This window comes from Gymnodraco acuticeps, unplaced genomic scaffold (genome assembly GCF_902827175.1).
Source record: "Gymnodraco acuticeps unplaced genomic scaffold, fGymAcu1.1, whole genome shotgun sequence".
NCBI classification, from domain to species: Eukaryota; Metazoa; Chordata; class Actinopteri; order Perciformes; family Bathydraconidae; genus Gymnodraco; species Gymnodraco acuticeps.
In genome coordinates, this window is record NW_022990583.1 from 1,516,886 (window position 1) to 1,540,565 (window position 23,680).

General features: G+C 42.0%; 1 protein-coding gene across 23 annotated transcripts in view; it reads left to right on the forward strand.

Moving 5' to 3' along the window:
* LOC117553924 overlaps nucleotides 1-23,680 on the forward strand; it is a 31,988-nt gene that overhangs the window by 3,757 nt on the left and 4,551 nt on the right. For 4 of the 23 annotated variants that reach the window (XM_034228037.1, XM_034228034.1, XM_034228045.1 and 1 more), the window contains exons 2-28: nucleotides 5,749-7,103; nucleotides 8,064-8,399; nucleotides 8,536-8,640; nucleotides 8,760-8,878; nucleotides 9,180-9,398; nucleotides 9,534-9,621; nucleotides 9,984-10,136; nucleotides 10,678-10,775; nucleotides 11,185-11,357; nucleotides 11,447-11,563; nucleotides 12,205-12,450; nucleotides 12,599-13,471; nucleotides 14,083-14,313; nucleotides 14,430-14,615; nucleotides 14,744-14,968; nucleotides 15,093-15,317; nucleotides 15,410-15,625; nucleotides 15,771-15,968; nucleotides 16,102-16,335; nucleotides 16,493-16,663; nucleotides 16,786-16,992; nucleotides 17,175-17,366; nucleotides 17,924-18,123; nucleotides 18,412-18,480; nucleotides 18,606-18,650; nucleotides 19,309-19,371; nucleotides 20,653-20,826. In XM_034228037.1, coding sequence (XP_034083928.1) covers nucleotides 5,757-7,103; nucleotides 8,064-8,399; nucleotides 8,536-8,640; nucleotides 8,760-8,878; nucleotides 9,180-9,398; nucleotides 9,534-9,621; nucleotides 9,984-10,136; nucleotides 10,678-10,775; nucleotides 11,185-11,357; nucleotides 11,447-11,563; nucleotides 12,205-12,450; nucleotides 12,599-13,471; nucleotides 14,083-14,313; nucleotides 14,430-14,615; nucleotides 14,744-14,968; nucleotides 15,093-15,317; nucleotides 15,410-15,625; nucleotides 15,771-15,968; nucleotides 16,102-16,335; nucleotides 16,493-16,663; nucleotides 16,786-16,992; nucleotides 17,175-17,366; nucleotides 17,924-18,123; nucleotides 18,412-18,480; nucleotides 18,606-18,650; nucleotides 19,309-19,371; nucleotides 20,653-20,826 — 6,510 coding nt within the window. In that variant the 5' untranslated portion in view covers nucleotides 5,749-5,756. Of the gene's footprint in view, nucleotides 1-493; nucleotides 712-5,748; nucleotides 7,104-8,063; nucleotides 8,400-8,535; nucleotides 8,641-8,759; nucleotides 8,879-9,179; nucleotides 9,399-9,533; nucleotides 9,622-9,983; nucleotides 10,137-10,677; nucleotides 10,776-11,184; nucleotides 11,358-11,446; nucleotides 11,564-12,204; nucleotides 12,451-12,598; nucleotides 13,472-14,082; nucleotides 14,314-14,429; nucleotides 14,616-14,743; nucleotides 14,969-15,092; nucleotides 15,318-15,409; nucleotides 15,626-15,770; nucleotides 15,969-16,101; nucleotides 16,336-16,492; nucleotides 16,664-16,785; nucleotides 16,993-17,174; nucleotides 17,367-17,923; nucleotides 18,124-18,411; nucleotides 18,481-18,605; nucleotides 18,651-19,308; nucleotides 19,372-20,652; nucleotides 20,827-22,682; nucleotides 23,493-23,680 lie in introns of those variants that run through there. The other 19 variants (XM_034228039.1, XM_034228046.1, XM_034228052.1 and 16 more) reach the window with 11 other exon arrangements.

Sequence of the window (23,680 nt, forward strand, 5' to 3'; positions counted from 1 at the left end):
GTGCATTATTTTATTTTTACATAGGAGGTTGAGGTAGGATAGATTGTTGGACAGTTTCTAGTGATTTTTAAATGGTGTCTCTTTTAATATCTCACCATTTGGCTCATAGTTGTAGTCCTGACAACCTCATACTGTGCACATGAATGCACCACGCTGCTGCCTGAAAAGACTGGGCAGGACTCTAAGGAATATTCCTGTAGCCCCCCTCCTGTTTCTGGACATTGTACTGTGTTAATGACTGCACTCTTTGGCCCCCATTCTCCATGCCTATTTGGAACGTTTGTAAAAACGTTGTATGTGTTGTACCAACATAGTAATGAGTTGTTTCAAAGCAAAAACTACTGATATGCAAAGAAACCTGTCGTTTATCTTCTATACTTCTGAAAAACTCTGGGGTGTTTTTAAGGTTGGCTTGCTGCAGCATCCAAACATATGTTTGACATATAGGCCAATATTTAGCAGCTTTATATGAAAGTTGTGTGTCCATGTCCTCCATCCCGGCATGTGGCTGTGAGCTGCTCGGTGCTCCGTTGGTCAGCTCAGGTCCGAGCCTCGGAGCGAGACTCCTCCCCTTTACGAGCGTCGGACACCTTCAGCACAACAAAGCATGTGTCGCTCCGCAACATTGTTTCTACTCTGAACGTGCGGAATAAAGGATTTTGTCGGATTTTTATAGCATTTGCTTTCCCATTGATGCTATTCCTGCAATAGGTAAGCCAAATGTAAGATGTGTGTTGGTGGCGCGGTGGGGATGAGTTGGTGTTTATTTGTTTTGTTGTACATTCGGCGCCATTTTCATACACAGATTGTTTAAATACCCCGGCACGCCGGCTCGATACAGCCTGCAACTATTTGTGCGGTTATATTGACACAAAGTTGGAAATGGAAGTCATGTTTGACTATATTACTGTGTAAGATTTAAACGGTGATTTGTAAAGGCAAATTGCATTTATAAAACCTTTCTTTTGCACAATTAAAACAGCAACTCGCTGTCTTACAACATCCCGATAAATCACAAGTGCTCCGTAAACTGAGGTGGATGTGTTGTTTTTCTAAAGATGAGTGGACATGCAAGTTATCTGTTTACAAAAAATTGCACTAAGCTGGTTTATTTTATGAAAACTTCGGTAAAGGGTGATACATTCTGTCTCATCTTCACGTACAAGTACAGCAAAGAGGACATATCATATGAAATTATTATTATAATATATGATGTATTAGAGAAACAAAACCCAATATATTGTTATGACTGAAAATAACATGATTGCCTTATTGTATTCCTTAATAATTATTATATTAAATAGTCAGTCTTCCTCATGATGCAGCTCTTCATGTTAGGAGGTTCTTGGTTTGGATGCTTCTGTGACTTGTGTTACACAGCTATGTGTCTTTTCAGATATATATTTTTTCATGCTGTGTTAGAGATGGCATTGCTTTTGAATTTGATTTCTTCTGCTTGACCAGACTTGCCTTTACCCTCGAGAGGATAGTAAAGGTAACAAATATCCATCTTTGCTGGAGGGTGCCATATGTGAATTTGTGTCTGTGTTCTTCCCATCACACATTAGGAGAAACTCCTCCAATAAGCCTCCCTTGATGAATGGATAAATATGGATAAATATAGTCAGATTATCTTTTATGTAGTGCTGCATATGACGTGGTAAGGATGAGAAAGAGCCATGGGTGGCATTATTTCAGTAGGACTGGCAAGTGTAACAGAAGTCAGAGAGTCAGCTGTGTGAGAGTGAGGTCAGCGAGGACCCAGAAGAGATTGCTGATGTTAATCCTCTTTTGGGAGTTATGATGTATGTGTGCAGTTAGACTACTCCTCTGATGTGTGTGCATCACTAAATACTCACTTACAAGTAAACACATAAACAGTCCATTGCTCTTTTCTTTAAGAATGAGGGAGTCTGTGGGTTCTAGCTTGAAGGCCTTTATAAAATCTAACTTTACATAACATTTACAAAAATAATAGCAAATTGCAAAAGTAAATAAATATAAAATATAGATATAAATCTCACTTTCAAGACACAAATCTGTTTTTGTGTGTGTGTAGAACATTAAACATTTCTTTCAAATTGTGCACTAAGGTTTAGTATTTCTTCAATGGGCTTGGTCTAAGGGGATGTTGGAGACAGATTCAGAATTGCTTTCAGGGTAACCACAGTAAATCAATCAAGCTACTTCAGTCTTTTCCCATGTCGGTTCATGTTACAGCATCATGCTCACAGACCATCTGTGTGTATTGATCAGGGAAGGGTTTGGGATAGGTTTACAAAGAGGACTTGACTAAAATAAACCTTTTGTAGCCCAATGTCTATCACAGAGTACTCTCAAGAGATATAGTATCACAGAAGCCATGATTACAATGCTTCCTACAAAGTTTGATCCTGAAGTTTTAGCCACTCAACATATCATAATCTTAAAAGCAGGCAGTTTTATTTGACCTTTTAAGGATCCTTCAATAAGGAGTACATGACGTACCCCATAATGATTTTGCGTTTGGGGGCCTTCTCGCCTATTTTTTGTTTTGGGCAAGATTGGGTCTGTCAGCTGAACATATGAACAGTTTATCCAGGCACGTGTTTGCGTGTATGTTGGCATGTGGGCCTGTGTTTACTGAGAGAGGTTAATAGGAGCCACCATGTGGCCAGAGGACTGATATTTTGGCTTTCTGTTGATTTCTGTTGATTTTAAGCCAGGTAGGCGGGGCTCCACATAAAACCATGAATCAGCACAGCTGATAGCCAAAGCGCTTCTTCATACCCTCCCTACTCCACACACACACACACACACAAATGCATGCACCTCCAGAGCGGCAGACCCGAGAGACAGAGGGGGGAGACACTGATACTGAGTGAGATGGATACTGTAGGCAGGTAAATGGTTGGAGATAATCTCACTTGGGGGACGATTAACTCTAAACTCCTTCTAATTCCTTAAGCCTACTCTCAGTACCGAGGAAACATGCTTTCTTTGTGTCCCTATATTGCTGCTGGGTAATGTTATTGTGGAACTCCATTCTGCAGTGTCCAGTCTCTGGTGAATTCACTCAAAACAAATCAAATATTTCCCGTCGTCTTTTTTAAACAGTCCTATTGTGGTGTATGCATTTGCGGCTGTGCACACATGTGCATATGCGTGTTGTGTGCAGCGCACTGTGAACAGAAATAGATATGAGCTATTCTGTAAAGGGCTAATGAGCCCCAGCATCCTAAAGACATGTAGCTATTTATATACTATACCTCCTCCTCTCCCCATTCTGCTCTCGTCTCAATTCATCACACACGCACAGCAGAAGCAGCTCTTCAGCATCACTGGCAAATAATATTAGAGTCTTGGTATCTAGAAATTGCTTAAATTGCTTCTTTTTTTTAAAACTGGAGACTTGGATTTAATAGTAATATAAATGAATTGAACCGATTTTGTCAATTGGTTTGGACCTTTTTTTTTGCATCATTTTAATGAGAATAATTAATACATTTCGGGTCAAACTGTTTAAGCTAATTCATTAATTAATTTGAACCCAATGTAAATCAGTTGTTTAATCACATTTAAAATCTTCCTGTAGGAACATTACATTAAATTGATAGTCACATAAACGTTAAATCAAATCCTGATTCCCCTCCAGCCCTGGCTTTTGCACCTGATCCAGCAGCTCAGAGCAGAGAGCTCACTCTTGCTAGAGGGTGGCCTACTTCATTTATAATTTAGCTAATTAGAGCCACTAATTATGTACGATGGAGGGCAAATTTATTTTACAGAGCAGCTATATTTCATCTAATTACCTCCAAACCAAGCAAGTGCATTGTATTATGAGACATTGATGCTTTTTAAGAAAGACATAATCTCAATGGGTCCTGATGCAGGTTAGCCCTGCTCAGCTGGCTGATAGCAGAGATGTTAGATTGGCAACACAAAATGGAGGAGGCAGCAGACACAAGCTCAGCTGGTCCATTAGGAGCATGTCTGTGCCCTGACAATCACAATTGAGATGACAGAGCATTAAAAGACCCAAAGGAGCCCGTGGGCATTGATGCATACCGGTGTGTGCGTATGTGTGTGGTGACCTAGGGAATAGGCCGATGGGGGGTCCTGTGGGGGGAAGGGTAGGCAGGATTAGTTATAGTGTGCAGCACAGTTATTGGTCATTGGACACAAACAATGGGAGGGCTAAAGAGGATTTGGTTTGTGTGCGTACCCCCTACCCCCTCCTGCTGTCCCGCAGTGCCGGTAGGAAGTGTATGGTATAGAGGGCCGGCCTGCACCCTTTGGGACGGCCTGTACATCTGGAAGATCGGGCTGCCTGTCTGCTTGTCTAGCATCCCCCTCCCCCAATTCATACAAGGCAGGGTGGGACTTGAACTACATATGGAAGAGACAAACACATTCGTCACCAATTAGACAATGCCTAGTTCAGGACAGACGGGATGTGGATCGGTCTGAATGAGGACACACATTGATTGTTATGAGAACTACTGTAACAGATATATAAGGAAGGTGTGAGGATTGCATAATACTAGTGATTTGCGCTCTTTAATAAGCTGGTTAAAGTGTCTAAATATACCAGAACTGCCAAACTAGTGAATCAAAGTCGTGTTCATTGAAGTCCCTTCTGCTGTGACTTTAAATCACATCATTGTATAATAAGTCACTTAGACAAGTACGCTTGCACTGTTTGTTACATATTTAAAGCAGCCTTGGTATCTCACATCGCTGTTGCAATTTTATATTATATTAAACTGAATATTTTGGGGTTTTATACTGACAAAACAAAATATTTAAAGACTTATATCAATTGTAATGGACTCCTTTATGACATTTTATTCAACAGCCGATTATTATGTAACATAATTGTCAGATTGATGGATAATGATCATAATTGTTAGTTGCGGTCCAAACAGAAGGTAACATATTTCCTTATATCTCCTGTATTTTTCTGCTCATTGCTTCGCAGCACCCCCCAAAGTGACCTCATCCACCAAGAACTATTGATTGAAAGGATTGATTAACCAATGTATATCTGCATATAATGTCATATCGCCCTAGTGCCTTATATGACCTGTGCAGGGTGGGCGTGTGGGCGCAGGGCATGCCTGGTGAGGATGATGCAGGCGCTGCTAATATGCAGCTCCAGAGCAGAATGCCTCCTTTGTGTCAGTGAGATTTAATGAGTCTGTGATGAACTCACTTTCAGAACTCTATGTAGACACAGACATACTCTTCAACAAGGAGGGCTATTGTGTGATGAAGTGGTGTTTGTGTTTGTGTGAGTTAGAATATAATCTGTGGGTGGCAGTTGGCTTCATGTTTTATGGAGAATGTCTCATGTATGCCACTCAGATTATGCAGCTAACAATACATTAAAGCAGCAATTTAAATTCTTTAATTTGTTATTTACCGGCTATTAGTGATAATAATGCATGCATATATATTACCCTATTTGCATAATACAATACAACTCCTAAAAAAAGAAATACAAGCCTCTGCTGATCATTTGGGATTGAGCAGAGTAGATGTTTTGTTTTTTGTGCAATGATTGTTTTCAATATGAATTAAACTGCTTTTTAATCTACAAAATATTACATTGTGAAATTACAGTGAAAAGTAATTATTGTGCTAATAGCCTACTTCTCCTAATCTCGTTTGTTGTGTACCAAGTATAGCCATGATGATGTGCACCGTCACACTGTAAAGCACCATGACCTTCCTCCACCTTTTACTCTCTTCTGTTCTCCTTTCCAGTGGCTACCATGACAACAGAGGCAAGTGCAGTGAGCGAGGCGGACACTGAGGGCAAGCAGAAGGCAAGTGGCGCCGAGCCCGAACCAGAACCAGAACCAGAAAACAAACAGAAGCTGGAGGCGGCCACGTCCGAGCCGGAGGGGGAGCAGTCGAGTAAGGAGGCCCTGGAGCAGGCCTCCGAGCCTGGGCCTGCTGACGTAGCTACCTCCCCCGAGGAGGAGCAGCTGAAGCCCCGCACCCGGACCTCCGCTGGCAAGGGCCTGTCTCGCCTCTTCTCCTCTTTCCTCAAGCGCCGTTCACAGTGCTCTGAGGGAGAGGGGTTTGAGGCGGAGAAAGCCAAGGAGGATAAGGCAGACAAAGAGGACGCATCTGATGAGGTAAACGAGGAGAAGGAAGAAGAGGTGAAAAGTGAGGAGAACGAGGCTAAAGCTGAGGAGAAAGAAGCAGAGGTAAAAGAAGTGGAAAAGAAGGAAGAAAAAGAACCAAAAGAGGAGAAAGAAAAAGAAAAGGTTGAAAAGAAGGGCAGTAAAAAGAAAAAGAAAGAGGCCAAGAAGAAACAAGAAAAAAAAGATGGGCTGAAAAGTGAAGAGGAGAAAGTGAAAAGTGACAAGGAGAAAAAAGAAGAGGCAAAGGTGAAAAAGGAAGAGGAGGAAGCAGAGCCGACTGTAGAAAATAAAGAGGGAACATTGGAGACAAAAGAAGAAGACAAAAAGGAAAGCGCTGAAGTTAAAGACAAGGAGGAAGAAGCCACAAAGAAAGAAAGTAAGGAGGAGGAAAAAGTGGACAAAAATGTGGTAAAGAAAAAAGAAAAGGATGATAAGGTAAAGAAAAAGGAAGAGGAAAAAGCTAAGAGGAAAGCAGAAGAAGAAGACAGGGTAAAGAAGAGAGAAGAAGAAAAGGCAAAGAAGAGAGAGGAAGAAAAGGCAAGAGAGGCCGAAAAAACTAAAAATAAAGAAGAGGAGAAAGCAAAGAAAAAGGAAGAGGAGACTAAAAAGAAAGAAGAGGAGACTAAAAAGAAAGAAGAGGAGACTAAAAAGAAAGAAGAGGAGACTAAAAAGAAAGAAGAGGAGAAAGCCAGAGAAGAGAAGAATAAAAAGGAGGAGGAGAAACCAAAAGAGGAGGTCAAGGTGAAAGAGGAGGTCAAGGTGAAAGACAAGGAGGAGGAAAAGACAGGAGAGAAGCAAAAAAAAGAGGAGGTAAAGGGGAAGAAAAAGAAAAAAGGAAAGAAGGAGGTGAAAGGGCCGAGTGAGGAGCAGGTCAAAGCTCCCATCGCAGCTCCAGAGCCCGAGCTAAAAACTGAGCCCGACACTGAACAGGCTCCAGATCAGCACTCGATAAGCAGCGCAGAGAACCAGGTGAGTGTGACACCGACACATATATCGCCAACACAGACATCCTTAGATGAGAAGATTGATACCACTCTCATATCGTTCTGTTCATCTACAGTTAGCTTAGCTTAGCTCCAAGACTGGAAATGGAGAGAAACAGCAAGCCTTATTGAGTCCAAAGAGAACAAAATCATCCTGCCAGCATCTCCAAAGCTTCATAATAAACACATGTTATCTTGTCTGTTTAATCTCTACAACAAGAACGTTTTGTATTACTGTGCCAGACTATGTCCTTTACGGTAGAAGTGACCCAGAGTTGGCACTTGGATAATGACATTCCAGGAGACTGCCACTCCTGGCCAAGAAATAGTCACGCACATTCATTAACCCCCTGCTGTTTTTACACTTTGGTTTTTGTTCAGTTTAAACAAGGGAGATAAAGCATGTCAAACCAATTAGTGAGCGTTCGAGGCGCAGATAGGAAGTATCTTTGGACAGAGCATGCTAGCTGTTTCCAACTTCTTTCTATGTTGTAATGCTAAGCTAACCTGCTGCTGACTGTAGCATCTTATTTATTGCACAGATGCAGGAGTGGTTTTGATCTTCTCATTTTATAAGAACTTGCTTTTCCCAAAATGTGGAAAAAACGTTTCATTCAATCACTAGAGTGAGAATTAAGGATGCAAAGACGTAGCTCTCATGTATACAACGATTGGATTGTAGTAGAGGAACACATGTTTTTTTCTTTCTTATGAATTGTTTATGATGTGGATGGCTTGCTCAGTGAAGTAACTGTGGTGCACTGAGCTGAAAGCTTGGCCTGACACAAACGATCCATGCTGTTCTTAAAATGCAGCTAGCATTAACAGCAGTATCTTTACTGTGTTCTATTAACGGTAGACTGTGTATTCATTGTTGAGCTGTCACAAAACAATTAGTCATTCCCCTTATTTATTCTTTTGATATGTTCTGTGTTTATTCTACAAGCAGGAGCAAAAGGAAGAAGCTGCCATAAAGAAGGAGCCTGAAGTTGTGGAGGAAGTGAAGGAGGAGGACACGGAGAAAAAAGAGGAAGAACCCGCAGAACAGGAGATAGAAGCCAAAGGAGAGGAGAAGCCGAAGGAGAAGGAAAAGCCGAAGGAAAAGACAAGGGAGAAGATAAAGGAAAAGGCAAAGGAGAAGACAAAGGTGGAGGAGAAGAAGGAGAAGCCTGTAAAAGAGAAGAAGACAAAGGAAGAAGAGGCTCAAGGCCCCAAACGTCTGAAAACCATGCAATGCAAAGTCACCTTACTGGACGACACTCAGTTTGAGTGCGAGCTTGATGTAAGAGACCTCCCAAATTTCAGTTTCTTGAATGTTTATACCAATGGCTACTACCCGCGTTAAAGAATCAAATGGTGATGTTATCTAAATAATCTCCTTCTCCCTGTTTGTCTGTCTCTCTTTCGTTCTTGTGTAGAAACATGCTAAAGCCCAAGAACTTCTTACAAAGGTGTGCGACCATGTCAACCTGCTGGAGAGGGACTACTTTGGCCTCGCCAACTGGGAAAACCCATCCACCTGTGTAGGTTTTTCTACTCCCTGCAGTAAAGTTACTCTGCAAAAGCATAACCCTTTATTATGAATGACAATGAAATTGGCTGTGAGCAGTTGTTTATTTTTTACCCCACATGTGTTTCGCAGACATGGATGGAGTCTACCAAAGAGATCCGGAAACAGGTTCCAGGCGCTGTGTATGAGTTTACATTCAGCGTCAAGTTCTACCCTCATGATCCAGCCCAGCTTACCGAAGACCTCACCAGGTGAATATCTATTAATAAAGGAATAGTTGGATTTTGGAAAATATGCTTATTCTATGTGATTTAACATGTTATTCGGAGAGGTGCTGGTAAGCGGATTGTTCTTAAGGACAGAGCCAGGCTACTCTTCTTCCAGTCTTTATGCTAAGCTAAGCTAGCATTATACAAAAAATACCTTAACGTAGCTTTCAGCTTCACAGCTATGTCGAAAGCTTGAGTTTCCAACAACAATATAGTCAATTCAGAATATACTTTTCAAATCTTCATAAGTGAGCTAATTGTTGTCCATTCACGTCTTCTTCAGGTACTTTCTGTGTGTCCAGCTGAGGAAGGACATCATGCGAGCTGTTCTTCCCTGTTCCTTTGTCACACTGTCCATGCTGGGCTCCTACACAGCCCAGTCAGAGCTCGGAGAGTATGACCCAGAGCTCCATGGAGAGAATTATGTAAGTGATCTGAGCCTGGCCCCCGGACAGAGCAAAGAGCTGGAGGATAAGGTGATGGAGCTGCACCGCACATACAGGTAATCAATGGGGGAAATTGGAGCCACAAAGTGATGGCAATCTGTAGCCTGAAGTTAAGTTTCATCAAGTTTGAGTTGGAATTCAAATAATCATTCTATTAAAATGTAATATAACTATGATCTGTCTTTTTCCAGGGCAATGACCCCAGCCCAGGCAGACTTGATGTTTCTGGAAAATGCCAAGAAACTCGCCATGTACGGAGTTGACCTGCATCAAGCTAAGGTATTTTTTGTTTAAATAAAGTCACCTGTTTAGATCGGTATCGAGTTGGTAATCTAACAATGCAAGTATTTCATGGGGATTTTAAAATTCAACAGTTCATGGATTCATCGATTTCCTGTGTGTGGGTATTTTGCAGCAACCCGCTTGTATTACATCAGGAGCATCCCAATTTTAATTACAAAATTGATGTCCCATTTTGGAAAAAAAGGAGAGATTAATTTCATTTTAAACTGAAACTCCATGTCTTCCGTTGTGGGAGAAAGTCTGCCTCCCAGTGATTGTTTATTGTAAGTGCAGGGTTAGGGTGATGGCGTGCAGAGCTTCAATATCCTATCTGTTTCATCCTGTTTTTGTGCATCCAGGATCTCGATGGCGTCGACATCACGCTCGGGGTTTGCTCTAGTGGTCTGATGGTGTACAAGGACAAGCTGAGGATTAACCGTTTCCCTTGGCCCAAAGTTCTCAAGATCTCTTACAAACGCAGCAGCTTCTTCATTAAAATCAGGCCATCAGAGGTACATCTGAAATTACATTTTACATTCATTTGTTTACTATATTCTAAATTAAATTGTTTCCCTTGTTTTTTTTATTTACTACATTATTTATTACAATTATAATTTAATTTTTTGATTAAAACGCTTTTATTGTAATTTGTACATTATTTTAACTGGATGGGAATGCTGTATAGCTGTATGGATATGTATATGTATGTCAAGCCTCTATATACATATTTTTCTGGCTTAATACAGATTTAGTATGAGGATTAATACATTTGAATAATAATCCTTAAATATATTGCACACTGCAATTCAGGCTTTGATTGTAGACTATTTTGTACACTAGCATTTTTATTTCCAGCATTACATTTTTTGTAATGTACAGTATATCAAATGTTTCTAAGATTTTAACTTAAGAAATGGTCTTTTAGAATTAGAACAAATATTCATCAGGATTCACAATATGTTCATACAACCCAGCAGATGCATGTCGATGCTTCAGAATAATCAACATAAGGTCTTTATATTTGACTTTATTTTTTTGTTTTTTCATTTACAGCAAGAGCAGTATGAAAGCACAATTGGCTTTAAACTGCCCAACTACAAAGCCTCAAAGAAGCTGTGGAAAGTTTGCGTTGAAAACCATACCTTCTTCAGGTGAGTTCAGGTCATTTAATGTAACCACACATTCTAAATTACACTTCCTTGCCCGGCAACAGAGGTCATTTGGAGGTTGTTCCTATCCCTTAGATAATTGGCTAACTGCTCTCTACAGCTTAAGCCCTATATTGGCTCCCTGGCACTTTAACCACAGAAGCAAAGCTGCATGCCCATGGTCATGACCTTAGAATTAAACCTCAAAGGGTTTGTCTACTTAGTAAGATGAAGTTCGAAGCTGATGCTGACCTTTTTGCATAACGGACAATTTTAAGGGAATGCAAAATCCTTTCATGTTAAATTATGTAATTTACATTTATATTCCTGGTGCGTGGGTCTGTCACAGAAATGAAATTGGAAAATGTATTTAATGTTGAGTGGATGAAAATGAAGTGTTTTTGTCTTTCAGAGTGCCAACTGTGGAGCCGCCCGCATCGCGCCGCTTCCTCGTCTTGGGCTCTAAGTTCCGGTACAGCGGGCGCACCCAGGCCCAGACCCGCCAGGCCAGCTCCTTGATCGACCGCCCAGCCCCTCGCTTCACACGCTCGGCGAGCAAGAGGCTCTCCCGCAACCTGGATGGAGGTATGTGCCACTGTGTGAACCTGTGTTGGAATGATTGTTTAAGAGCGCAGGTTCGATAAGCTGCCTTCTGACTTGTTTCGCTCTTGCAGCTGGAGATGAAACTCTCCAGCTCCTGCAACACCTCTCAGCTTCCACCAGGTCTGATGTGGATGATTGGTTGCTGATGCTGACATCTGACAAACCCCAGCCTTCTCCTGAACTCCCAGGTACCAGGAACTGTGTGGAGCCGCACCAACGCTTTCTGGCATATTTGCTGCTTTTATAGCCTCATCCCATATATTAACATGCTCATTCGTTTGGCTCATTTGCTATCATGCCCGTAATCCTCTTGAACACATTGCCTGTCAGCTGCGGGACAGAGGGTTTACTTGTCAGGATGCTGACTTACTCTGACATGTGGGTAATGTCATACACCTAGTACTTCCCCTGGCATCATCCCAGGGTCATTAAGCTCTCTTTCTAAAATAATACATAATAGGATTCCTCGAAGACTCAAATACACACAGGCATTTTCAGTCTTGAGGCAGGTTCCTAATTTTTTGGGCATTTTCTGAAGTTGCTGTTGTCATGTTTTGTCATCTTAACTGACTGACTCATTTAAAAGGTAAAAAGTACTTTTTGCAAAAGTTTTGCCATTTTCACCTGCTCTCGTTGTGAAGGATGAGAGGCATCTTCCATTCAGCTTTCTACTAACCTGAGCTTACTTGAATTACAAGAGTCTCGTACAAACGCTTGGCATCTGCTTTGGTCCAAAACACGCTTGAAGCACTGTGAAGCATCACAATGACAGTCATCTCTCCCAGCAAAACCTTTGCACAACAGTCATCACTCGGTCATTTCTTCACAGCCAGGGGGGAGTCTGAGCAGATTCCCATTCAGGAGCAGGAGCAGTCTGTTCACACAGTCTCATGGCAGGACACTGGGACTGGGCAGACTGGCTCTCAGACCATCACCCAGACAGTCAGTCAGCCAGGGCAGGAGCTGACATCTGACAAGCAACAGCAGAGGGGAAAAGAGGACGAGTGGTCTGCCCTGCTCGGGCGATATCCTCCTTTTCCCTTTGTCTCACCTCTTGATTTAGCAAAACAGCCAGGTATTTGCACATCTAATGCTTGCCTCAGCTTGCATTTTTAAGAACATGTGGCAAGTAGGAAATATAAACTATTAACAGTCTGCAATACGAATCATATTTTAATTTTTTGTATGCTTTATTGCTTTACTTTCCCCTTTAATCCTCCCAGTCTCACGCCAAGCTCAGTTCCAGCTCCTGGAGGAGGAGGAGCAGGGCTTGCGAATGGCGGATCAAGATCTGACCAGTGAGGAGGTCTTTGAGAGTCTGCGGGAAACCGAGATCTTGTTAGACGAGCTGAAAATGGCAGATGTTTTGGAATGGAAGCTGAGGGAAGTTAGGGGTTTAGAGGAAAGACTGCAAGAAATGGATGAGGTGGCAGAGCGACTTCAGGAAGTAATAGAAGAGGAACTGGGAAAGGAAGAGGTAGAAATGTTAAGAGAGGGAGATTTGGATCAGGAAAACAAAATGCAGGTTGAACGCATAATAGAAAGTGTTTTGAGGAAATCTGTGAAGTCAATGGAGACAAAAGAGGATGGAGTGGATGAATTGGAAGAGCAGATAAAGCAGGTGTTTTTAAAAGGCATTTTGCCTGAAGAGGAAGAGTCCCAGATCAAGCAGGAGAGTGAAAAAGAGATGACAGGAGAGAGTCCGTCTGATGATAGCTTGAGAGAAGAGCTGTGCCAGATAGAAAGTAAATGGCAGGACGAGATGGAGGAGAAGTTGAAGGCCGGATCTCCAGACGTCACTTCGGTAGTAACACACCGGAAAGTGGAGCGTAGGATTAAGAAGAGAGTGACTATTGTAGAAGATAGAGGGCAGATGCAGGAAGAAATTGAAGATGTGCTTGCACTGTGTGGTTTAATATCAGAGGAAACGCTAGGAAAAGAGGGGACATGGCGTAAGACCGTCATACTGGAAGCGAAAACTGAGGGAGAAGTTCTAGAGAGGCTTCAGGCTGACAGTCCTTCTCAGAGCGCAGATGGAGATGAATGGTTCATACCTTTTGACCGACTTCCGTACAAAGCTGTTTCCAAACCACCAGGTACAGTATGTCATTGTGCAGATAGCTGTAGACTTCTGCTAATCTCTCTAATCTCTGTATCATTTCCTTCTCCAGTACTATTTTGTGTGCTGTGAACACTAACAATTGAACCCTCTTTAGATTTATTAGAAAGGAGAAGACAAGCATATAAATATAATTTGCCATTTATGAAAGGCCTGTCTGTGCTGGGTATTGTTCTGGGTTATATTCAGGTCAAAGCAGTCTACTGAAAGTAATGACAGTATAGCTGACGGAACAAATTTGGTCAATGAAGATGTCCTAATTTGAAAATGGGTTAAAAAAAAAAAAAGTCCAACAACCATAGCCTTTGTAGTCTGGTGTATACAGGAATTGAAAGCCTTTTTGTATCATTAAAATGGACAGTAATTATCATTTATATACAGAACATTCTTCTTAAACCTCACTCACAGCGAAATAACGCTTTTAAAAGTAATATGATTTGCAGTGTTAGTAATACCTATACTAGTCAGGAAAAAGGTTTTTGCAAATAAGAATAACCAACCACACCCTGTCCTGCTTCTCCTAGCTTTTCGGCGCTGCATGTTTGCCCCGATGTTCAAAGTATTTTGTGTCTTTACTGTCATCATTAGTCACTCCCGTGGACCGTGCTCAGGTGGATGAAGGTGAATATTTCCCTTCAGAGACTGTTGTTACGACAGTTAGGCAGAAAACTGAGATTATAGTCGCTGAGAGACAGACAAGTGAAGAGGAAATGAGGCGTATACCAGAGATCCCCCCACCACAGACCGTCCCTGAAAGAGATGATGACTGGCTTTTGATGTTGGATGTTGTCCCCAGGGAAACACTCTATGTTCCACCAGGTATTGCTTAGGCCCTCTGGTAAAACATTGGCTCTCTAGTGCTTTATTCTGTGCTTGCTTGCTAATATAAAGGAAATGTGTATTACTGTTCTTTTTTCTGACCCAACTCTTATCAGTGTCACCCAAAGGAAGAGACCACATGGGCGCAGAAAGTTCTGTCTATTTGGGTGGAACTGCGACTTATGAGGAGATTAGAGAAGTTGTTTCTGAGGGGAAAAAGATAATAGAAGTGGCGCCAAGACTTCAAGATATCCCACAAAATCCAGTAATTGCTTCCAGAGAATCCACATATGTACCACCAGGTACGGCTAAAAGCCCCTGTGCTGCTTTTCAAACTGGCTATCTTGTGGTTTTATCTTGTGCTAATATACAAAGAGAGTGTACTTCTCCTTGTATGTAAAATACCGTCTCTCGTCTCTACCCATATCAGTTACATTGAAGGGAAGAGACCAGATGGGTGCAGAGAGTTTGGTCTCTCTGGGAGGAACTGCAGTCAAGGAGGAGATTAGAGAAGTTGTTTCTGAAGAGAGAAAGAGAATAGAGGAGGTTCCAAGACATCTACAAGAAATCCCACAACAGCCAGAGACACACAGAGAAGATGACTGGTTTGTGTTGCTGAAAGTTGTTCCCAGAGAAACATCATATGTTCCACCAGGTAATGCTAAAGGTCCCTATTCGCACCGTTATCACAGCAATAATCCTCAGCTTTGTGGACATCGTTATTCTTAATCTCCTGTACTGTATATATTTCTAAAGGTTTTTCATCTCTTTTGTCTCAGCTGCTGTTGCAGAAGTTGTTAAAGTGTCCCCAGAAGAACGTGTCGCTCTGGTTAAAATAACAACTATTGAGCGGAGTGAGAAAAAAGTTGTGGTAGAAGAAATAAAACAAGTGTTTGGAGAAAAGCAAGTGGTAGCACTCCCACGGGCTGTGAGAGAAGTAGAAGATGACTGGTTAGTGCTGCTGGATGTTGCCGCTAGAGAAACATCATATTATCACATACCAGGTATGGTCGACTTCCTCTACTGGCCTGACATAAAGTCTTAGAAGCTTATTGTAGGCGTCTTACAAATGTTCCTTCATTCTGTTTGTCATTAGTTACCATGGACGTTCAGGTTTATACTGAAGAAAGACTTTCTACTGTGGCTGAAACAATAACAGTAGAGTCCAGGAAGGAGGTCTTTGTTAAAGAGACTGTGATGCAGTGGGAGGACAGAGGACAGCAGGAAGTGTCCGGGCCACTCAGAGAAAGAGATGATGACTGGTGTATCCTGCTGGATGGTGTTCCCAGAGAAAGTGCCTATGTACCTCCAGGTACCCACAGCCTTGAAATCTCACACATTTTCCTCTTATAGAAGAATATCTTACAAACAAACATGGTGTCACGCAAACTATTTCTAGATAACTTGGATTGTGGTGTCTGATTATGAGTTTGAGTATTTATTCTGTTTGCTTTCAGTTTCTCTGGTAGCACCAAGCTACATTTATCCCAGTGTTCAACCTCAACAAGTCCAAGTGATAAGGGTAGAGCAGATGTTGCAGCAGGTTGATCTTGAACCGATTAGACTGCAGCCTTCCTGGCCTCAGACGGAGAGAGATGATGACTTGTTTTCACTGTTTGATGCTGTCCATGAAAAGACAGTCATACTACCACCAGGTACATGTCCTATATGTTCGAACCACATCAGAAGTTACTCTGAAACCTTATATTTACCAATTTCTGCAGCGCTAAGCTTTTCTTTGTTTGATGGATAGCGCTCAACTTCTTTGACTCGGTTTGTTTGTGTCAGTTGCTCCCGTTGAGATTATTCCGGATATGAGGAGGACGTTTGAGACCGAGGTGTCTACCACAAAGACTGGAACATGGAAGAAGATGATAATTGGTGTGGACAGCAGGCAAGATGAGACACATCTGTCTGAAATTAAATCGAGCCAAATTGCACTGCCGTCAGAGAGGGAAGGAGGAGATGATTGGTTTGGTTTGTTCGACATCATCCGTGGAAAGCCTGTTGTCATACCACCAGGTACCTTTCATTGCCAAAGCTGCTGCATACACTTCAAACAAGTTCACATAAACCCGACTGCACGCACACCTGATGCTTTCAGCCATAAATAGAAAAAATAAATAGTAAATAGTTAATCAATCGGCGTCAGTTATTTAACTTTGTTTCTCCATGTTAGTTGCTGTGGTTGAGCATGTTGTCCAAGTGGTGGCAGCCATTGACCAAAAACCAAAATACCTCATGGAAGACGTGAGGCCCCCCGTGAAGTTTGTGGAGGTTAAGACGTCACATCCGAGACGGATTGATGATGATTGGTTTGTGCAGCAAGATGTAGCAGCAAAAGAACCAGGTATTATTTTGTCGCTCCTACTGTGTGTGCGCTTTATATTTTTATAAAAATAACTCGCATGTTTAATATATGTTAAGTAGAATCGTTGTTACTGAGAAGGCTTTGTGTGTATTCTACATTAGTGACTGTGGACAAACATTTCCACACACATCCTGAAGTAAGACCAGCTCAAGAGTATGCAGCCATAGAGAAGAGAGCGGAGAAGAGTGTTACGATAGTGGAGCAGCAGTGGCAGCTGGAGGATGTGCTGCAGCAGGAACCGAGTGCAGCAGTGAGAGAGGTTGAAGATGATTGCTTTACCCTTCTGGATGTGGCCAAGAAGAAATCAGGTATTATTAGAGCAAGTGACAGCTATATATAGGAACATTTGATTTTTAAAAAAATCATTCTAAGATGTAAGCCTACTGTATCAACAGACTCAGCAGTCATTGAATTTACTTTCACTATAAATGCAAGTGTGTTCATATTTTGTACTTCATTTCTAGAATAATACCCACTTGCTTTGTATTAGCTGCTGTCCCTGAGCGCTTCCAGCTCCCAGCAAATGTGAAAGTTCCAACTGCTGGGGCCAAAACAAAGATTGTGATATCCGAGAGGAGACCACAGTTTGAGCAACGGATCCAGGAGGAAAGGCGTCCTCACACACAAACACATGTCCACCATGATTGGTTTGTTCTGCTAGATGTTGGCCTCAGAGAGTCAGGTACCAGTTTGGGTTTGTTGTTTGCAGATGTTTTTTCGCTCCATGAAACGCTTAAGCAACACTTGCAGCCCGTTCACAGGATGCCCTGACTTGGATGCACATTCATCATCACTGAAGGGCCTCTGGTCGTGCTATGTTTTGCACATTGAAGAAATAACGCTTTCCTAACCTCGGCATTTCACCTGTTCAACCACATTGGACTGCAGCCTAACGTCATCTGCCTTTGCATCTTTCATTGGATTCCAACAAGAACTAATCCATGCTTTTACTCTCAACCTTGAGGGCTGACTTTTCCTTTTGTTTAAAGACTAAACCAGGCTTATGAGGTACAGTATACCCCTGCATTGTGAACACATCGAAGCTTGTAAGTATGATGTGGCTGCTTGCATAGATGCGCTATTGTGTTGTTTTTTCATTTATATGTTTATAGATGTTTTACTGTGCATTTTACTCACTTGGGCGATTTGACTAGTTGGATGTGCCTACCGTCGAATCCCTCTACTGTGCTTGAACATATTTCCTTTTATTTACGTACAATTCTGTCTGTATTTTTCCAGTGGTGGTCCCACAGAGGGGCGCCCGTCCCGTCAGTGCTCCGGTCTTCTCCCAGGCCGCTCTGGCCGAGGCAGGGATCCCCTTTGCCATCCTGGAGCAGCCGCAGACCTCCACTCCACTGAAGACCAGCCTCAAGGAGGAAAGAAAGCTGGAGGTCACTATAGAGGCGGTAGAGCCCTCAAAAATCGAGGCTGAGGTCAAGGTATAGAATTTCTCTTTAAACACTGTCTTACACGTTAGTGATGAATTTAAATCTAAATGTGTGCAATCAACGTTTACCTTACAGGAAAATTGGTGTCCATTTATTTTATTATTTGTCCTCATAGCAATTGGCTGGGAATTGTTTGTTGTAGATAATGATAACATTGACATTTAAAAAACTATTTTGAATGCAATGGCTTCATGGTCTTCTTTAATGAAGACACTGAAGTAGCGAACAGAGATTGTCCTCTGGGTCTGAGTGTGAACTGTGTCTCTCTTGCTGCTGTAGCCAGCAGCGTGGAGGGACCAGAGAGAAGTAGACTCTTCACTGATGGCAACCCTCAATGGGGACATTCAGGTTAGTGTCAGACACTGGCCCCTTGCATGTGGCCCCTCACAAGACTTGTTTCCACTCTGGATCTGAGTGTTAAAGCCAACAAGCAGAGGATGCTAACATGTGTCCCTCTCTCCTCCCCGGGGTAGCACGAGTCTGAGGAGACGAGCACGGAGGTGGTGCGAATGCGAAAGGTCAGATTCATAGCCTCGTAAACGTTTCCGTAGCCATCTCTCCACCTCCATTCTGATGTCAAGCTTTTCATCCAAAACACTAATCTCACCCTCTTCTCATGTTGTGCTTCTGTACAGCTCGGTCTAAAATGAAATCCACATCAGGTTGGATGAACATTCTGTATTAGATTGAGTCGATTGAAAATGTAAGCAGCGAGTAATATGGTTGAAAAAAAGAGAAAATGCTTGCCTCAGATTATATGTTTTTACACAGATTATCTGTTTTTGAGTTTACAAGGCATTCATTTCCTCTCATTGCTTGCTGTTTTTCTTAACCCTGGAATGCACACATGCATGATTATAGATGTGTGCACTTAACTAAAAAGGTTGCATGATTACTGGTGTTTGATAACATTTCTTTCACTTTAGGTTCTTTATTTGTTTGTTTTCATTGTGCAAATCCTAAGGCAGTCCTCTATAGCCTTAGGGTCTTTGGTTCGTTAGCACATTGCCGTTCGACTCTTATACTCACTTAACCCTGAACTATTTTGCATGCAGACTCCTCACAGCTCGGTTTGTATTAACACTGTAGTGAATGTTGTAGTATGCATGTCCAACATATCTTCAAGCACACAGGGGAACTGAAACAAACCCACACCTTTTTTGTTCTTTTTCACAGAAAAGAGCTAAGAGAATTGAGGGTGACTCAATTTATATCAGACATAGCCTTTTAATGTTGGAGGTTTGTATCCCTTCTGGAGATGTCAGTCTCTATCTGTGTGTTCCTGCTCTGTGGCACGGCTGCTCTTTAATATCACGCTTGCATGTGGCATGATTCTCACTTTATGCATCGGCGTTTAATTGCTGCAGAATAAATGATAACGTTTGTTTGTGTGTTTTGCAAATCAAAGATGCTTTGGTATCCGCAAACGTGTTAAGGATGCTGCATCCTCAAACCGTCACTCTTCATCAGCAGCTACATTTGATACATTTCTTCCCAAGATCATCAGTATTCTCCTGTTTCTGCTTTTGCTCTTTTACCTCCATCTAATTCTAAACATGCTTTACAGCTTTTGACCATAGAAATGTAATTACAAATATACATTTTCTGTCATTTGTAAAAGGTATGACTTTTGGAGAAACACATAACATTAAGTTGCTCTTGAGCACCACACTGTGTTAAGATAAGTACTGTTCAGTAGGTCTTTCTCTGCAGTCTGTTTGGTCAAATGGGAGACGATATCTTCAATTGAGATCAACTTGGTGCTAAATGTTGCCAACTGAGAGCTGCTACTGTTGCTTTTGTTCATTTAATAATAATAATAATAATAGATTTAATTTGTTAGCGCTTTTACAGGTGCTCAAAGACGCTTTACAGATATAGTGACAAATGAGGTTTTCATTCATACTCAGGCTTTCTCTTTCTTCCATATCTGCTATCATCACGTCTTCTGCTCTTTAATTTGCAGCCTGTTTTTTCAAGGGCTTCACTGCTAAATGCTTTAAAATACACCATTAACTAAGTGATGTGCAGCTTGTAGCTCCTTCCCATCCAAATCTCAAATTAAATGTGATAAATCGTGGCACTTACTCCTTTGAATCTTCCTTTTTATACACCAAAATCTGCTCTCATGAATCAGCCACCAGAATGATTTACATTTTCAAAGTATGTTGTTAATCTATTAAGAATCCACATAGTTTTGATGTAGATGATTGAACCCTATGTTCCTTTAGAATCACCAAATAACCCTGCTGCCGCTGATGCTTATTCATTAATCGGCAATAAATCAACCCAAATTGTACAGAAACAGGAGAAAGCAACACAAACTGACTGATTTTCTTTATTCTCTCCCGTTTGATTTCCCAACTACGAACCCATCCTTCATCTGCCCTTTCCTTCCCCTATTGTTTCTCCCTTTTTTATTGTTGCATGGCCCAATTCCCTGCCCCCTCCCCCCTGCCCCCTCCCCCCTGCCCCTCCCCCTCCACACTCTCTGTCCCCTCTTGGCTCTCCTCCCTGCAGGAGTTTGATAAGCCTCAGGAGGATCTGATCAAGCATCATGCCAGCATCAGTGAGCTGAAGAGGACCTTCATGGCCTCCGCCCCGGAGAGCAGGCCCAATGAGTGGGACAAGCGTCTGTCCACACACTCTCCGTTCCGCACCCTGGGGGTCAACGGCCAGCCCGGTGCAGATGGGGTAAGTCTCCCACAGAAAACACCAAAACATGTATGTTGATTTAACTCCTGTAAGTCAGCCTGCTCAGGAATTGAAGCAAACATTTAAATTGATTTAGAAACTTCTGACAATTTCCGAGTTGTCTTGGTTACAGCTGTACTTACACATGCATCATCCTACGTGTTGTTCATGGCTCTGCAGTTTTAGAGCACTAGTGTGAGCAGTGTGCATGGATTGCAAAGGGAACAGAAGACCCTGAAACTAGCATTGATTCTAAAACCGATAGCAGAAGGGATCAGCTTCTTCCATTTGTCCTTCTTGCTCCGCTTACAGTCTGAGTGCAATGGATGGTGTGTGCATGTAGACCTATTCAAGGAGATGGCATGTGGTATGCAGCACATGCATGTGTGCTGTATGAAGAATGCAGATGGACATGTTGAATAGGGTCTGTACTTTGTGTGTGAAGCATCTCTGGGACAGAGTGTCCTCTCTGAGATCTGGCTCCTCTTATCTGCGATGGATGCCTCTGAGCTCTGACTTTGTTTTTATTGCATGACTGACGGACCTGACTTGGAAACTTTACCGCATGACTCGGAGATGAATTTTTGCACGTTCTGCTTACACTGAGCAGAATTGACCTTTTCCCCTCTCCTCTGTCCCTCCTTCATTGCAGAGCTTTCTTTCGCTTTTAATACTTTTTCTTTGCACTTTTTCTCTTTACACTGATTTTTAAATGTCTTGGCTGCTGCCCGCCCCAAGCCATGGTTGTTTTTACCTGAAAAGACAAAACCTCCTACACAGTTGTATCAGCAGCTTTTGCACCTGCCTCGGCTAAAACATAATGTCAACAATGAAAGGAATCCATTATAAAAACGGTGTCATTGCTGGTATCAACATTTGTGTTACAGTTAAAATATGAAATAACAGCTCTCTATTACACTAGAAACAATTTAGCTGAACTGCTGTCACACGAATAAACAAGTGTATTCTACTTAAGTTGATTTTGTTTGCCTTTTGGTGAGACAGTAACTGAAGTGCAGCATAACTGTTTGGACACAAATATTTGTTACACTTGGGGAAAAATGCCTCCAAGTAAATTATATTGTCAGGATGCATTAGGGCTGCACTGAAATCAAAGCAAATCAAATCTGACAGCTTAGAGTCTGCTGTGACGAGATGAATCAGAACAGCAATATGACATTGGTCAAATGTTGTCTGCCCAGTGGAGCGGACACACTCTTTAGCTCAATTTCAAGCCAGTTTGTCATTTTGCTTAACCTTCAGTTGTCAGACTTAAGCCCCTAGTGGGGGAGTTAACATTTGCACAAGTACAGATTAATATCAATGTGGGTTTGCAAGTTTTTGACACGCAGCAGCAGAATGTGTCCTGCTACTTCCTGACTTGCTACGTAAGATAAGAATTGAGTTCTTAGCTATGTTGTTACAAGGCAGCCTTACACAGATCAAATCAAATGACTGATCAAACACAACATAGCACTTGGTAGTTAACAGGTCAATCTAACATCCTCCAGCCAGAGGCCTAAGATCCTTTTGGCTGTACATTCTTCATTGTCCTCAGCTTACTGAGATCATTCAATTATATTTATAAATAAGATACAATAGTGGATGCATTTCTGTCTTTTCAGAAAAAAATGAATTGTTGGACATGGAAAAATGCCAGTAACTTTTCCATGATCTGGACAAAAAATAAGAAACAATCAAAATCCCATTTTATTATTTCGTTACAACGTTATTACTCAACTCTGGCTTTTTTCAAGATTCATTTAATTTATGGGTCATTTCAAAATTCCTTCCTCTCATCTCTCTCCCCCACCCCTTCCTCCTCCTCCTCCTCCTCCTCCTCCTCCCCCCCTCAGTTTGTCATCCGCCTCCCACGCGGCCCCCTGCTCGACTTCTACTCCAAACGCAGCTGAGGGGCCGTCTCGGACCCTGCGGGAATCCCACACAGGTGTGAGTGTGACTGGGGAGACGGCACCTTATCCATCTACCCATCAACCTCTCGCTTTCTCTTCTCCTCCTCTCCTTCCTACGCCTCCTCTGCGACATCACTGTAGCTTTCTTCATCTCTCATCCTCCAGCTGCCCAATTTTTTTTCTTCTTCTGGCATCTGTGGGACAAGACTTTCATTCCCTTTGTTTTGAACCGCAGACCTGGTTGCTCCGGCCAGAAACAGACTTGCACTGGGAAAGACAATCAAGCCATTTCTCTTTGGCATTTTCTACGTTGTCTCTTTGACTTGAAATCACCAATTAATCAATTCTACCTGACAACTGACTGGAGGCGTATAATGCCTGACCGTATCACTCTGAGCCTGCTTTTATACACAAATTGAGGTATATTTATATTGTCTGTTGTCTAAGGATATCTAGGCTGATCACTGTGATGTGATTTTTTGGATAAGTAAACTTTTTTCCTAAATCCACGTTAACAAAGCACCAAAAACCGCAGTGTTGTTACTGAGAATCTTTTCAGTATTATTGTCCCAGTATAGTATTTCCTGTGATGGGAGACCTCGAGGCAGCTTTATTGTGATACATATTAACCTCTTTGTCCTTCACCAGTATTTTATCGAGGCAGTATGTAGCAACTGCAAAAGATTCCTTGTTGCATGACGTTTTGACAATCAACTCTGACCAAAGAATAAAAGGCATTCCATGTACAGCTCATATGAGTGTGTGTTCCTTGAAATGGGTTCTCACACTTTTCATTGATAACAAATGTTTAGCAATACCGGTATTCAGTATCTTATTTGATGACATACTGCAGCATGCGTCATGTGGAAATCAGTTAGGAAAAGATGAAGGGATACACATGCTCTGCTATACAAACTAGTATTGTTATGCTGTGGAGTTCA